The 17337-nt window shown below is 38.9% G+C and overlaps 1 protein-coding gene across 9 annotated transcripts in view; it reads left to right on the top strand.

Moving 5' to 3' along the window:
- Nucleotides 1-17337, top strand: part of ANAPC1 (anaphase promoting complex subunit 1) — a 114350-nt gene that overhangs the window by 70765 nt on the left and 26248 nt on the right. For all 9 annotated transcript variants that reach the window (XM_073240878.1, XM_073240857.1, XM_073240879.1 and 6 more), the window contains 5 exons: nt 196-287; nt 1616-1750; nt 1938-2020; nt 2891-2969; nt 3554-3628. In XM_073240878.1, the coding sequence (XP_073096979.1) occupies nt 196-287; nt 1616-1750; nt 1938-2020; nt 2891-2969; nt 3554-3628 (464 nt within the window). The remainder of the gene's footprint in view (nt 1-195; nt 288-1615; nt 1751-1937; nt 2021-2890; nt 2970-3553; nt 3629-17337) is intronic.

Here is a 17337-nt window from a genome sequence, read left to right as displayed (position 1 = left end):
TCATTTTTTCAAATTGGCAAATTAAAAACCATTTTGGGGCTTTATTTTGTAGTAAACTGACAGTTGTGGACACTATTTATGGTAATGTCGTATCTTTCTGGGTGGGTTTGTATTTTATCTAGTTCTTTTTCTGAAACTTTTATGAGTTAGGATTTTAAGAGGTAAGCTTGAATTGCACTGTTTTCTCTTTCATAGGCCGGCCCCCTGGTCCTGAAATGGAATACTGCACCGACAGAGAGTCCTACTCTTTAGCTGCTGGTTTAGCCCTTGGCATGGTTTGCTTGGGGGTAAGCATAGTCTGCGCCTTCCGATGCTTCAGTTAACCCAGCTCATGTTGACATGAGTAATCTTGACACTTATTCTGTATACCATTCTGCCTTACGTGACTTGACTTCACGTGATTCAGCCTTTTCTTTCTGGATATTTTTCAAAGTGCTAGATTTGGAAATGGAGAGAAATTCTAGTGAAGAGTGGGGCTTTAAGGTTTCACTCCCATGGCTTAGATGTAAGTGTTGATGAATGAACTAAGGGAATGAAATTTCTTGGAAAGAGTGTCAGACATAAGATGAAGAAGTGACAGCACGCTCGGACAGAAAACTGAAAATAGGGAAAATAGATGCATGATGGAGAGCTTTAAGAGTCTGTGGTATTGCTAGAGACAAACCATAACCTTCCTTTGGCACCCTGGTGTTCACTGGCTATCCCAAAATGTTGCTGGAGTTGCATTTGCTTTGTGATAGAACTCAGTATCACTTTGACCCCATCCATTGGGGATAGTACAGAACTACCAAAAATATTTCATTAAATGATTGTAACAGCCAGAATGTGGTTTCCTTGAAAAATCATCAATACAGTGTTATACTGAAACTAAATTACATAAAGAAGGTTGATTTTCTGTTAGGTTTTTGACCCTGCATATTTGACACATGAGCTGAAGAGGCAGGTGGTACAGTGGAAAGCACTGTACTGGGAATTGGGACCTAAATTCTGGTCCTGACTAGTGTGTTACGTTATTTAACTACCGTATTGTCTAGTCGTTAAGCAGCCCCATAGATTGTGGAGCCAAGCTGCCTTATCTCCAGCCCTACCAATTACTAGCTATGTAACCTTGGGCTTAATCTCTTTGTCCCCCACTTTCAAAACCTATAAAATAACTATCTATTTGATAGAATTGTCATATTAAGTTAGTTAACCCATGTTAAACACACAGAATGGTTCCTGAAACAGAGTGTTCAGTAAGTTATTTTTATTATTATAATTATTGTTGTTGAAATAGTTCATAGGCACAATAATGAAAGGTCCAAATGTTCATAGTTCAGGTTTCATTTACATACCTACTATTTTCTTTTACTGTTAGTGCAGCTTAACTATATTTTGAAGCCTATATGTAGTTTGTGAAATGAAAGTATTAACTTGAAAATGAAAGTATTGTAATTCTAATGTCAATTATTAATACCTTAAGTACTAACTCTTGAGTAGTAGTTGTTTTAGTTGGAAAAAAACCACACAAAATACCCTGCTTTGAAGTTAGTTTGTTCTTTTATTTGTCATGGGTATGTGTTCTGGATCTTAATCCATAGGTTTCCTTTCACATGTCTGTTATTTCATTTTCCAGCATGGCAGTAATTTGATAGGTATGTCTGATCTCAATGTGCCTGAGCAGCTTTATCAGTACATGGTTGGAGGTCATAGGCGCTTTCAAGCAGGGATGCACAGGGAGAAACATAAATCTCCAAGTTATCAAATCAAAGTAAGTCCAATCAAAGCAATAGATCAAGATTGTAGAATCTACAAAGTTAATTTGAAAATAGTAGTTTTTATACCAACATTTTTAAATGTCATACCAACATTTATAAATATGTTAACTTTAAGCATAGGCTAGTATTCAAAATTTTATAATTCAGAACTCTTACATGAATAAACTTTTCTTTTGATAGGAAGGAGATACAATAAATGTGGATGTAACTTGTCCAGGTGCCACTCTGGCTTTGGCTATGATCTACTTAAAAACCAATAACAGGTATTGAATCCTCTGATCCCACCCCTTGCTATGATATTGTGACTTACTTTCTGACCTCAGTAGTAAAACTAAATTATCTTAGACTGTTTATTTTTCCTGTGCTCGATCAACCTGATTTTAATTCTCTCAAATACTACCTGTTACTGAGATTTTTATCGAGAAATAATATATTTTGCTGTTTCAGTGATATTTGATGGTATAACTGCAAATTTTATTCACTTCTGTTTTATAGTTTATGTCACTGACAATCAAAAAATGGCAAAATTCCTTTTCATTAATTTTGCATATTGTTGTGAGGGCTGATTAAGCCAGAAGTACTTAGCATTATTCTATTTTTGGTTATTTTTTACTAAAATTGTTTCTGCTTAGTTCAGGAGCTTTAAGACCATACCATCTACCTTCCCAGCCCCTAATGATTAGTGCTGACGCTTGGAAGTAGACCTTTGGCATTTATTCTTTTACATTTTGCGTAGAAGAGTAAGTTGGGTAGGTGATTAAGCCATGTTTTAAGGCCTTGAATTTAAAAGAAATTCTGAGAGTTTCAGTGTTGCAAATTCCTCCTCTTAGAAAAAGTGAATGTATGCAAAATTAATGTAGTGGTTAAAGACATTTATTCATATATTTGGGTAAATGTGAATGTCAGTGCTTTCTTGGCACTGAAGATATTTTAGTGAATGAAACTAGAAGTATCTGCCCTCATGAAGCTTATATACATACATATATAATAAATATTTGTTAGAGGGTATAAAGTACTATAGAAAAAAATAGGACAGTGGATGAGTTGGGAGAAATGTTTTGAAATCTATCTTGGGATTTTTGATTATTTTTCGTTATACCTGCGTGGCAATGCTTACTGACCTCCTCCAACAGATCTATTGCAGATTGGCTTCGAGCTCCTGACACCATGTATTTGCTGGACTTTGTGAAACCAGAATTTCTCTTGCTTAGGGTATGGTACTTTGCAATTTTTCACTTCTGTTAACATGAGGAGTCTATTTGTGGTTTTCAAGTTTAGCTTGCAAATTAAATGTCTACAAGGGAACCTTTTACTATTAATCCATCATGAGTATGTAATTGGTAGGTAGTGTTCTTTTGAAATTCTCTAAATGGAACTGTGGGAATGCCAGGAAAAGCAGCCATATTGACAATGTAATACTTGAGTTGACATTTCAACTTCTCATATTATTCAAGACTTTGTATCAAGCAGCAAGTGATTGGGGCTTCATTACTACTTCATTTTACATTATTTCTTTATTATTAAAAATGCACTATTGCTATGAAAGGTATGATTGATGACAGTAACTGACATAGTTGCCTGTTTCCCTCTATTCTTTAATGTTTTAAACTTGTATGTTTTTAGCATATGAAAGCGTTTAAATTATAACGACAGAGCTATGATTATTTTCTTTGTGAATTTTCTTTTATGGAGCAAAATTTAAAAAGTCCTCTTCAACTCCTCCAAACTTTGATAATAATCAACATAGTTTTAAATTTGCCTGCTTTAATTAATTTTATCTGTATTACATATTTAAGACACTTGCTCGATGCCTGATTTTGTGGGATGATATTTTGCCAAATTCCAAGTGGGTAGATAGCAACGTTCCTCAAGTAAGTACAAACAATAAATATTGTTATATCTTAAATAGCATAAAATTATGATTTCTTGTGGGATTTTCTAAACTCTGTAAGATACTTTTTCTTATAAAGGCAGTATTGATAATACAATTTTATTATAAAGGCTATCTCTAAAAAATACAGGAACTTTAATTTTAAGATTGTGTGCTAACTACAGACCACAGTCTTTACTTCAGCCCCAGATTCTGACAAATAGTAGTTCTAAAAAATTAAATATCTCAAAGTACCCTAAAAAAGTATTTTTGATGTTTTTATCCTAATTAAGTATGCATTAATCTAAGATGCTGTTTTACTTTGTGACAGTTTTAGTTCCCCTATATTATAACTTGTTTTAATTATTTTATAGCATATCTAACCAACAAGTCAAATAGTTAAAAATAAGCAGACTCCTTTGTAAAAACTCTATGAACCAAAAATTGTAACTTAATATTGCCTTTAATCAACTATCCATTTCTGGTGATCTCGGTTACTTTTTTTTTTTTTTTTTGGTATCATTAATCTACAATTACATGAGGAACATTATGTTTACTAGACTCCCCCCATCACCAAGTTCTCCCCACATACCCCATTGCAGTCACTGTCCATCAGCGTACTAAGATGCTGTAGAATCACTACTTGTCTCCTCTGTGTTGTACAGCCCTCACTGTGCCCACCCCACGTTATACTTGCTAATCATAATGCCCCCTTTCTTACCCTCCCCCCACCCCCTTATCCCTCCCTTCCCACCCATCCTCCCCAGTCCCTTTCCCTTTGGTAACTGTTAGTCCATTCTTGGGTTCTATGGGTCTGCTGCTGTTTTGCTCCTTCAGTTTTTTCTTTGTTCTTATACTCCACATAATGAGTGAAATCATTTGATGGTTGTCTTTTTCCACCTGGTTTATTTCACTGAGCATAATACCCTCTAGCTCCATCTATGTTGTTGCAAATGATAGGATTTGTTTTCTTCTTATGGCTGAATAATACTCCATTGTGTATATGTGCCACATCTTCTTTATCCATTCATCTACTGATGGACACTTAGGTTGCTTCCATTTCTTGGCTATTGTAAACAGTGCCGCGATAAACATAGGGGTGCATATGTCTTTTTCAAACTGGGCTGCTGCATTCTTAGGGTAAATTCCTAGGAGTGGAATTCCTGGGTCCAATGGTATTTCCATTTTGAGCTTTTTGAGGAACCTCCATGCTGCTTTCCACAATGGCTGAACTAGTTTACATTCCCACCAGAAGTGTAGGAGGGTTCCACTTTCTCCACTACCTCGCCAACATTTGTTGTTGTTTGTCTTTTGGATGGTGGCCATCCTTACTGGTGTGAGGTGATATCTCATTGTGGTTTTATTTTGCATTTCTCTGATGACTAGCGATGTGGAGCATCTTTTCATGTGTCTGTTGGCCATCTGAATTTCTTCTTTGGAGACTTGTCTGTTCAGCTTCTCTGCCCATTTTTTAATTGGCTTACTTGCTTTTTGTTTGTTGAGGTGCGTGAGCTCTTTATATAATTTGGCTGTCAAGCCTTTATCGAATCTGTCATTTATGAATATGTTCTCCCATACTGTAGGATGCCTTTTTGTTCTATTGGTGGTGTCCTTTGCTGAACAGAAGCTTTTCAGCTTGATATAGTCCCACTTGTTCATTTTTGCTTTTGTTTCCCTTGCCTGTGGACATATGTTTATGAAGAAGTTGCTCATGTTTATGTCCAAGAGATTTTTGCCTATGCTTTTTTTTGGAGTTTTATGGTTTCATGACTTACATTCAGGTCTTTGATCCATTTCGAATTTACTTTTGTGTATACAGTTAGACAATAATCCAGTTTCATTCTTGTAACCTGTAGTGTACAGTTTTGCCAACACCAGCTGTTGAAGAGGCTGTCATTTCCCCATTGTATATCCATGGCTCCTTTATCGTATATTAATTGACCATATATGCTTGGGTTTATATCTGGACTCTCTAGAATGTTTCATTGGTCTATGGGTCTGTTCTTGTGCCAGTACCAAATTGTCTTAATTACTGTGGGTTTGTAGTAGAGCTTGAAGTTGGGAAGTGAGATCGCCCCTGCCTTACTCTTCCTTCTCAGAAATGCTTTGGCTATTCGGGGTCTTTGTAGTTCCATATGAATTTTAGAACTATTTCCTCTAGTTCATTGAAGAATGTTGTTGGTATTTTGATAGGGATTGTACTGAATCTATAGATTGCTTTAGGCAGGATGGCCATTTTGACAATATTAATTCTTCGTATCCATGAGCACGGGATGTGTTTCCATTTATTGGTATCTTCTTTAATTTCTCTCATGAGTGTCTTGTAGTTTTCAGAGTATAGGTCTTTCACTTCCTTGGTTAGATTTATTCCTAGGTATTTTATTATTTTGATGCAATTGTGAATGGAATTGTTCTCCTGATTTCTCTTTTTGCTAGTTCATTGTTAGTGTATAGGAATGCCACAGAAGGATTTTGTATCCTGCAACTTTGCTGAATTCAGATATTAGATCTAGTAGTTTTGGAGTGGATTCTTTAGGGTTTTTTATGTACAATATCATGTCATCTGTGAACAGGGACACTTTGACTTCTTCTTTACCAATCTGGATGCCTTTTATTTCTTTGTGTTGTCTGATTGCCATGGCTAGAACCTCCAGTACTATGTTGAAAAGAAGTGGGGAGAGTGGGCATCCTTGTCTTGTTCCCAGTCTTAAAGGAAAAGCTTTCAGCTTCTCGCTGTTAAGTATGATGTTGGCTGTGGGTTTGTCATATATGGCTTTTGTTAAGTTGAGGTACTTGCCCTCTGTACCCATTTTGTTGACAGTTTTTATCATGAATGGATGTTGAATTTTGTTGAATGCTTTTTCAGCATCTATGGAGGTAATCATGTGGTTTTTGTCCTTTTTGTTGATGTGGTGGATGATGTTGATGGATTTTCAAATGTACCATCCTTTCATCACTGAGAAGAATCCCACTTGATCATGATGGATGATCTTTTTTTTTTTTTTTTTTTTTTTTTTTTTTTGAGAGGGCATCTCTCATATTTATTGATCAAATGGTTGTTAACAACAATAAAATTCAGTATAGGGGGGTCAATGTTCAATGTACAATCATTAATCCATCTCAAGCCTAATTCTCGTCAGTCTCCAATCTTCTGAAGCATAACGAACAAGTTCTTACATGGTGAACGAATTCTTACAGAGTGAATAAATTCTTACATGGTGAACAGTACAAGGGCAGTCATCACAGAAACTTTCGGTTTTGATCATGCAATATGACCTATAAACCATCAGGTCAAATATGAATATTCATTTGATTTTTGTACTTGATTTATATGTTGATCCCACATTTCTCCTATTATTATTATTATTTTTATTTTTAATAAAATGCTGAAGTGGTAGGTAGATGCAAGATAAAGGTAGAAAACATAGTTTAGTGCTGTAAGAAGGCAAATGTATATGATCAGATGATCAGGTGTGTGCCTATGGACTAAGTATTAATCCAGGCTAGACAAGGGCAGCAAAACATCCACGGATGCAGAAGATTTCTCTCAAAGCAGGGGGGGTGAGGTTCTGAGCCTCACCTCTGTTGATCCCCAAATTCTCACCTGATGGCCCCCCTGCGACTGTGCCTGTCTTAGGTTGTTCCTCCCTTGAGGAATCTTACCCGTCTCTGGCTAACCAGTCATCTTCCGGGGCCATACAGGGAAATGTAAAGTTGGTAAGTGAGAGAGAAGCCATATTGTTTGCAAAGGTTAGCTTTTTACTTCTTTGCAGATTTATGCCCTGTGGCTTCTATGCCCAGCACTTGTCTCGAGGTATCTTTACCACCTGGAGGAATTATGATACTCGGTAAATTCGATATGAGGCACGAATTCTATTTAAAGTTTGTAATTAGGAAGGAAGAAGAAAAGCTATAGATGTAGCATATGAAGGAAACTTGGGAGGATTGATTATTTCTTTGACATATCTTCTTGTATAGTACCTTAAGTATGTATAGGTTTTAAACTACTAACTAATTTGCACACACATATTGACATAATAGGAATACGGTGACATAAACAAAGCAAATCTATAATTACCAGCCATCTCCAGTGAAGCCAAGAAAACCATTTAGGCACCCTAGGCATTTGTGAAAATTTATCTATGATATGATGGATATTTTCCAACTGTACTTGAACCATCAGACAAATTAAAGCAGCCCATTTCTGGGATCTGTTCACATCCCATATGTTCTTTTAACCATAGATAGTCTATAGTCATGAGATTTTGGGGTGCTACAACTTGCACCCCTCCCAACTCCTGGTTGAGTTCCAACAGTACAGATCCAGTCAAATTCGTTGTCTCACTGTGTGCACATGCCAGCCTAGACATCTCCCTCCTCCTTCTCATGGCAAGTCCAGGAGATGGTGGGCTGGATGCAGCCACAACCGCAGCATCGTCCGGATCCCTGTGGAGGCTTTTTGATGATCATCCCCCGGCACGAGTCCTCCAGAGAGTGCTGATGCCGGAAGCTCCTCCTCATATCGTATCTTAGTTCATTTTCTGGGTATCCAAGCTAGGCCTTGATCTTCTGCGTAGAAACAAACAGACCCTTTGCCCACACTTTGACATGCCCTCTATACCACTGTGCAGAACTCATTGGAGGTCAGCACACAGTAACTGCTTTTTTTTTTTTTTTTTAATTAAGAGAAAGGAATATTATCAGAAAAGAGTACCTCCATAGCTGATCATCTGACACCCTTTAAGTGATCAACATTAAGGATATTTAAAGCATGCGTTGATCTTTGATTTACCAATAGTTTTATCCTGTTAAGGAGTAATCCCCCTTTTCTTTCTTTCTTTCTTTTTTTTTTTTTTTAAATTTTTAATCTACACTTACCTGAAGAATACTATGTTTACTATGCTCTCCCCTATATCAGGTCCCCCCTAACAACCACATTACGGTTACTGTCCATCAGCTTAGCAAAATGTTGTAGAGTCACTACTTGTCCTCTCTGTGTTGTGCAGCCCACCCTCCCCTTTCTCCCTCCCCCCCATGCATGCTAATCTTAATACCCCCCTTCTTCTTCCCCCCCCCTTATCCCTCCCTGCCCACCCATCCTCCCCAGTTCCTTTCCCTTTGGTACCTGTTAGTCCATTTTTGGGTTCGGTAATTCTGCTGCTGTTTTGTTCCTTCAGTTTTTCCTTTGTTCCTATACTCCTCAGATGAGTGAAATCATTTGGTATTTCTCTTTCTCCGCTTGGCTTATTTCACTGAGCATAATACTCTCCAGCTCCATCCATGTTGCTGCAAATGGTTGGATTTTTCCACTTCTTATGGCTGAGTAGTATTCCATTGTGTATATGTACCACATCTTCTTTATCCATTCATCTACAGATGGACATTTAGGTTGCTTCCAATTCTTGGCTATTGTAAATAGTGCTGCGATAAACATAGGAGTGCATCTGTCTTTCTCAAACTTGATTGCTGCGTTCTTAGGGTAAATTCCTAGGAGTGGAATTCCTGGGTCAAATGGTAGGTCTGTTTTGAGCATTTTGATGCACCTCCATACTGCTTTCCACAATGGTTGAACTAATTTACATTCCCACCAGCAGTGTAGGAGGGTTCCCCTTTCTCCACAGCCTCGCCAACATTTGTTGTTGTTTGTCTTTTGGATGGCAGCTATCCTTACTGGTGTGAGGTGATACCTCATTGTAGTTTTAATTTGCATTTCTCTGATAATTAGCGATGTGGAGCATCTTTTCATGTGTCTCTTGGCCATCTGTATTTCTTTTTTGGAGAACTGTCTGTTCAGTTCCTCTGCCCATTTTTTAATTGGGTTATTTGTTTTTTGTTTGTTGAGGCGTGTGAGCTCTTTATATATTCTGGACGTCAAGCCTTTATCAGATCTGTCATTTTCAAATATATTCTCCCATACTGTAGGGTTCCTTTTTGTTCTATTGATGGTGTCTTTCGCTGTACAGAAGCTTTTCAGCTTAATGTAGTCCCACTTGCTCATTTTTGCTGTTGTTTTCCTTGCCCGGGGAGATATGTTCAAGAAGAGATCACTCATGTTTATGTCTAAGAGGTTTTTGCCTATGTTTTTTTCCAAGAGTTTAATGGTTTCGTGACTTACATTCAGGTCTTTGATCCATTTTGAGTTTACCTTTGTATATGGGGTTAGACAATGGTCCAGTTTCATTCTCCTACATGTAGCTGTCCAGTTTTGCCAGCACCATCTGTTGAAGAGACTGTCATTTTGCCATTGTATGTCCATGGCTCCTTTATCAAATATTAATTGACCATATATGTTTGGGTTAATTTCTGGGGTCTCTAATCTGTTCCACTGGTCTGTGGCTCTGTTCTTGTGCCAGTACCAAATTGTCTTGATTACTATGGCTTTGTAGTAGAGCTTGAAGTTGGGGAGTGAGATCCCCCCTACTTTATTCTTCTTTTTCAGGATTGCTTTGGCTATTCGGGGTCTTTGGTGTTTCCATATGAATTTTTGAATTATTTGTTCCAATTCATTGAAGAATGTTGCTGGTAATTTGAGAGGGATTGCATCAAATTTGTATATTGCTTTTGGCAGGATGGCCATTTTGACGATATTAATTCTTCCTAGCCATGAGCATGGGATGAGTTTCCATTTATTAGTGTCCCCTTTAATTTCTCTTAAGAGTGACTTGTAGTTTTCAGAGTATAAGTCTTTCACTTCCTTGGTTAGGTTTATTCCTAGGTATTTTATTCTTTTTGATGCAATGGTGAATGGAATTGTTTTCCTGATTTCTCTTTCTATTGATTCGTTGTTAGTGTATAGGAAAGCTACAGATTTCTGTGTGTTGATTTTGTATCCTGCAACTTTGCTGTATTCCGATATCAGTTCTAGTAGTTTTGGAGTGGAGTCTTTAGGGTTTTTTATGTACAGTATCATATCATCTGCAAATAGTGACAGTTTAACTTCTTCTTTACCAATCTGGATTCCTTGTATTTCTTTGTTTTGTCTGATTGCCGTGGCTAGGACCTCCAGTACTATGTTAAATAACAGTGGGGAGAGTGGGCATCCCTGTCTGGTTCCCGATCTCAGTGGAAATGCTTTCAGCTTCTCGCTGTTCAGTATAATGCTGGCTGTGGGTTTATCATATATGGCCTTTATTATGTTGAGGTACTTGCCCTCTATTCCCATTTTGCTGAGAGTTTTTATCATGAATGGATGTTGAATTTTGTCAAATGCTTTTTCAGCATCTATGGAGATGATCATGTGGTTTTTGTCTTTCTTTTTGTTGATGTGGTGGATGATGTTGATGGATTTTCGAATGTTGTACCATCCTTGCATCCCTGGGATGAACCCCACTTGGTCATGGTGTATGATCCTTTTGATATACTGTTGAATTCTGTTTGCTAATATTTTATTGAGTATTTTTGCATCTACGTTCATCAGGGATATTGGTCTGTAATTTTCTTTTTTGGTGGGGTCTTTGCCTGGTTTTGGTATTAGGGTGATGTTGGCTTCATAGAATGAGTTTGGGAGTATTCCCTCTTCTTCTATTTTGTGGAACACTTTAAGGAGAATGGGTATTATGTCTTCTCTGTGTGTCTGATAAAATTCCGAGGTAAATCCGTCCGGCCCCGGGGTTTTGTTCTTGGGTAGTTTTTTGATTACTGTTTCAATTTCTTTGCTTGTAATTGGTTTGTTTAACTTTTGTGTTTCTTCCTTGGTCAGTCTTGGGAGGTTGTATTTTTCTAGGAAGTTGTCCATTTCTTCTAGGTTTTCCAGCTTGTTGGCATATAGGTTTTCATAGTAGTCTTTAATAATTCTTTGTATTTCTGTGGAGTCTGTCGTGATTTTTCCATTCTCATTTCTGATTATGTTGATTTGTGTTGACTCTCTTTTTCTCTTAATAAGTTGGGCTAGAGGCTTATCTATTTTGTTTATTTTCTCAAAGAACCAGCTCTTGGTTTCGTTGATTTTTGCTATTGTTTTATTCTTCTCAATTTTGTTTATTTCTTCTCTGATCTTTATTATGTCCCTCCTTCTGCTGACTTTAGGCCTCATTTGTTCTTCTTTTTCCAGTTTTAATAATTGTGATGTTAGACTATTCATTTGGGATTGTTCTTCCTTCTTCAAGTGTGCCTGGATTGCTATATACTTTCCTCTTAAGACTGCTTTCGCTGCATCCCACAGAAGTTGGGGCTTAGTGTTGTTGTTGTCATTTGTTTCTATATATTCCTTGATCTCTATTTTGATTTGTTCATTGATCCATTGATTATTTAGTAGCATGTTGTTAAGCCTCCATGTGTTTGTGAGCCTTTTTGTTTTCTTTGTAGAATTTATGTCTACTTTCATACCTTTGTGGTCTGAAAAATTGGTTGGTAGAATTTCAATATTGTGGAATTTACTGAGGCTCTTTTTGTGAGCTAGTATGTGGTCTATTCTAGAGAATGTTCCATGTGCACTTGAGAAGAATGTATATCCTGTTGCTTTTGGATGTAAAGTTCTATAGATGTCTATTAGGTCCATCTGTTCTAGTGTGTTGTTCAGTGCCTGTGTGTCTTTACTTATTTTCTGCCCGGTGGATCTATCCTTTGGGGTGAGTGGTGTGTTGAAGTCTCCTACAATGAATGCATTGCAGTCTATTTCCCTCTTTAGTTCTGTTAGTATTTGCTTCACATATGCTGGTGCTCCTGTATTGGGTGCATATATATTTAGAATGGTTATATCCTCTTGTTGGACTAAGCCCTTTATCATTATGTAGTGGCCTTCTTTATCTCTTGTTACTTTCTTTGTTTTGAAGTCTATTTTGTCTGATATTAGTACTGCAACCCCTGCTTTCTTCTCACTGTTGTTTGCCTGAAATATGTTTTTCCATCCCTTGACTTTTAGTCTATGCTTATCTTTGGGTTTAAGGTGAGTTTCTTGTAAGCAGCATATAGATGGGTCTTGCTTTTTTATCCATTCTATTACTCTATGTCTTTTGATTGGTGCATTAAGTCCATTTACATTTAGGGTGACTATTGAAAGATATGTACTTATTGCCATTGCAGGCTTTAGATTCGTGGTTACCAAAGGTTCAAGGTTAGCTTCTTTAGTATCTTACTGCCTAACTTAGCTCGCTTATTGAGCTGTTATATACACTGTCTGGAGAGTCTTTTCTTCTCTCCCTTCTTATTCCTCCTCTTCCCTTCTTCATATGTTGTGTGTTTTGTTCTGTGCTCTTTTTAGGGGTGCTCCCATCTAGAGCAGTCCCTGTAGGATGCCCTGTAGAGGTGGTTTGTGGGAAGCAAATTCCCTCAGCTTTTGCTTGTCTGGGAATTGTTTGATCCCACCATCATATTTAAATGATAGTCGTGCTGGATACAGTATCCTTGGTTCAAGGCCCTTCTGTTTCATTGCATTAAGTATATCATGCCATTCTCTTCTGGCCTGTAGGGTTTCTGTTGAGAAGTCTGATGTTAGCCTGATTGGTTTTCCTTTATAGGTGACCTTTTTCTCTCTAGCTGCCTTTAAAACTCTTTCCTTGTCCTTGATCCTTGCCATTTTAATTATTATGTGTCTTGGTGTTGTCCTCCTTGGATCCTTTCTGTTGGGGGTTCTGTATAATTCCATGGTCTGTTCGATTATTTCCTCCCCCAGTTTGGGGAAGTTTTCAGCAATTATTTCTTCAAAGACCCTTTCTATCCCTTTTCCTCTTTCTTCCTCTTCTGGTATCCCTATAATACGAATGTTTTTCCTTTTGTATTGGTCACATATTTCTCTTAGTGTTGTTTCATTCCTGGAGATCCTTTTATCTCTCTCTATGTCAGCTTCTATACGTTCCTGTTCTCTGGCTTCTATTCCTTCAATGGCCTCTTGCATCTTATCCATTCTGCTTATAAATCCTTCCAGGGATTGTTTCACTTCTGTGATCTCTTTCCTGACATCTGTGATCTCCTTCCGGACTTCATCCCACTGCTCTTGCATTTTTCTCTGCATCTCATCCCACTGCTCTTGCATTTTTCTCTGCATCTCATCCCATTGCTCTTGCATTTTTTTCTGCATCTCTGTCAGCATGTTCATGATTTTTATTTTGAATTCTTTTTCAGGAGGACTAGTTAGGTCTGTCTCCTTCTCAGGTGTTGTCTCTGTGATCTTTGTCTGCCTGTAGTTTTGCCTTTTCATGGTGATAGAGATAGTCTGCAGAGCTGGTACAAGTGACCGCTGGAAGAGCTTCCCTTCTTGTTGGTTTGTAGCCTTTTCCTGGGAGAATAGCGACCTCTAGTGGCTTGTGCTGGGCAGCTGTGCGCAGACAGGGCTTCTGCTTCCTGCCCAGTTGCTTTGGGGTTTATCTCCACTGTTGCTGTGGGCTTGGCCTGGCTGGGGCTGTTCCTCCAAAATGGTGGAGCCCCGTTAGAGGGGGAGCAGCCAGGAGACTATTTATCTCCGTAAGGGGCCTCTGTGCTCCCTGCTGCCCAGGGGGTTAGAGTGCCCAGAGATCCCCAGATTCCCTGCTTCTGGTCTAAGTGACCTGTCCTGCCCCTTTAAGATTTCCAAAAAGCACTCTCCAAACCAAAACAACAACAGCAACAATGAGAGAGGGAACAGAAAGGAAAAAAAAAAAGAAAAAACACGCGATTTTTTTTTTTTTTCTCTGGTGCCGGTCCCAGGCACCCGCGCACTGGTCCTGCTGCCCTGTCTCCCTAGCACCAGGGTCCCTGTCCTTTCAAGGCTTCCAAAAAGCACCCACCCACCGGTCCCGCAGGGAAGGAACGCTCAATATTCTTTGTCCTCAGGCACTGGTCCCACGCACCCGCTCACCAGTCCTGCCGCCCTGCCTCCCTAGCACCGGGGTCCCTGTCCCTTCAAGGCTTCCAAAAAGCACTTGGCAAAAAGAGAGAAAAAAAAAGGGGAAAAACGCGCGATTTCTTCCGTCCTCAGGTGCTGGTCTCAGGCACCCACCCACCGGTCCCACAGGGAAAAATGCGGGATATTCTTTGTCCTCAGGTGCCGGTCCCAGGCACCCGCTCACCAGTCCCGCCGCCCTGCCTCCCTAGCACCGGGGTCCCTGTCCCTTTTAGGCTTCCAAAAAGCACTCGCAGAAAAGAGAAAAAAAAAAGGGGAAAAACGCGCGATTTCCTCTGTCCTCAAGTGCCGGTCTCAGGCACCCGCCCACCGGTCCCGCAGGGAAAAACGGGGGATATTCTTTGTCCTCAGGCGCCGGTCCCAGCCACCCGCTCACCAGTCCCGCCACCGTGCCTCCCTAGCACTGGGGTCCCCGTCCCTTCAAGGCTTCCAAAAAGCGCTTGCCAAAAAGAGAAAAAAAAAAAAGGGGAAAAACGCGCGACCTCCTCCGTCCTCAGGCACCGGTCTCAGGCACCCGCCCCCAGGTCTCGCAGGGAGAAACGCGGGATATTCTTTGTCCTCCGGCGCTGTTCCCAGGCACCTCCTCACCGGTCCCGCCACCCTGCCTCCCCAGCAACGGGGGCCCGTCCCTCTAAGGCTTCCAAAAAGCGCTCGCCAAAAAAAAAAACTGCTCCGGTTTCTCTCCACCCGCCGGGAGCCGGGGGGAGGGGCGCTCGGGTCCCGCCGGGCTGGGGCTTGTATCTTACCCCCTTCACAAGGCGCTGGGTTCTTGCAGGTGTGGATGTGGTCTGGATGTTGTCCTGTGTCCTGTGGTCTCTATTTTAGGAAGATTTTTCTTTGTTATATTTTCATAGCTCTATGTGTTTTTGGGAGGAGATTTCCACTGCTCTACTCACGCCGCCATCTTGGCTCCCCCTCTGATGGATGATCTTTTTGATGTATTTTTGAATTCAGTTTGCTAATATTTTGTTGGTTATTTTTGCATCTATGTTCGTCAGGGATATTGGTCTGTACATTTCTTTTTTTCTGTGGTGTCTTTGCCTGGTTTTGGTATGAGAGTGATGTTGGCCTCATAGCATGAGTTTGAGAGTATTCCCTCCTCTTCTACTTTTTTGGAAAACTTTAAGGAGGATGGATATTAGATCTTCATTAAATGTTTGATAAAATTCAGTAATGAAACCATCTGGTCCAGGCATTTTTGTTCTTAGGTAGTTTTTTGATTACCAGTTCAATTTCCTTGCTGGTAATTGGTCTATTCACATTTCCTGTTTCTTCCTTGGTTAGCCTTGGAAGGTTATATTTTTCTAGAAAGTTGTCCATTTCTTCTAGGTTACCCAGTTTGTTACCATATAATTTTTCATAGTATTCTCTAATAATTCTTTGTATTTCTGTGGTGTCTGTAGTGATTTTTCCTTTATCATTTCTGATTCTGTTTATGTGTGTAGACTCTCTTTTTTTCTTGATAAGTCTGGCTAGGGGTTTATCTATTTTGTTTATTTTGTTTATTTTCTCAAAGAATCAGCTCTTGTTTTCATTGATTCTTTCTATTGTTCTATTCTTCTTGGTTTTATTTATTTCTGCTCTAATTTTTATTATGTCCCTCCTTCTACTGACTTTGGGCCTCATTTGTTCTTCCTTTTCTAGTTTCATTAATTGTGAGTTTAGACTGTTCATTTGGGATTGTTCTTTCCTGAGGTAGGCCTATATTGCAAAATACTTTCCTCTTAGCATTGCCTTGGCTGCATCCCACAGATTTTGTGGTGTTGAATTATTGTTTTAATTTATCTCCATATATTGCTGGATCTCTGTTTTTTTTTTCTTTTTGCCCTGTTTTTTTTTGAGAGAGCATCTCTCATATTTATTGATCAAATAGTTGTTAACAACAATAAAATTCAGTATAGGGGGGTCAATGCTCAATGTACAATCATTAATCCATCTCAAGCCTAATTCTCGTCAGTCTCCAATCTTCTGAAGCATAATGAACAAGTTCTTACATAGTGAACGAATTCTTACATAGTGAATAAATTCTTACATGGTGAACAGTACAAGGGCATTCATCACAGAAACTTTCGGTTTTGATCACGCATTATGAACTATAAACAATCAGGTCAAATATGAATATTCGTTTGATTTTTATACTTGATTTATATGTGGATCCCACATTTCTCCCTTTATTAGTATTATTATTTTTATTTTTAATAAAATGCTGAAGTGGTAGGTATATGCAAGATAAAGGTAGAAAACATAGTTTAGTGCTGTAAGAGGGCAAATGTAGATGATCAGATGATCAGGTGTGTGCCTATGGACTAACTATTAATCCAAGCTAGACAAGGGCAACAAAACATCCACGGATGCAGAAGATTTCTCTCAAAGCAGGGGGGATGGGGTTCTGAGCCTCACCTGTGTTGTGGATCTCTGTTTTTATTTGGTTATTGATCCGTGTATTATTTAGGTGCATGTTATTAAGCCTCCATTTGTTTTTGGGCTTTTTTGTTTTCTTTGTGTAATTTATTTCTACTCCTAAGAGTATGTGGCATTTTCTTTCTTTTTTTTTTATTGAAATATCATTGATACACAGTTTTGTACTGGTTTCAAGTATACAACAGAGTGATTCAGCAGTTACCACATTATTAAATCCTGACCCAATTAGTGTAGTAACTATCTGTCAACATAGGAAGATGTTAAAGAATCATTGGCTATATTCTCCATGCTGTATACTTCCAACCCTGTGACCAACTGATATTATGATTGAGGTTTTTGTACCCCTATATCCCCTCAACCTCGCCATCCACCCTTCCCAACCCTTTCCCCATGGTAACCACCAGTCACTTCTCAGTGTCTCTGAGTCTACTGCAGTTTTGTTCATTTTATTTTGTTTTGTTTTTAGATTGCAC

Source organism: Manis javanica, chromosome 1, assembly GCF_040802235.1.
Source record: "Manis javanica isolate MJ-LG chromosome 1, MJ_LKY, whole genome shotgun sequence".
NCBI classification, from domain to species: Eukaryota; Metazoa; Chordata; class Mammalia; order Pholidota; family Manidae; genus Manis; species Manis javanica.
This window is presented reverse-complemented; position numbering and strand designations above follow the sequence as displayed.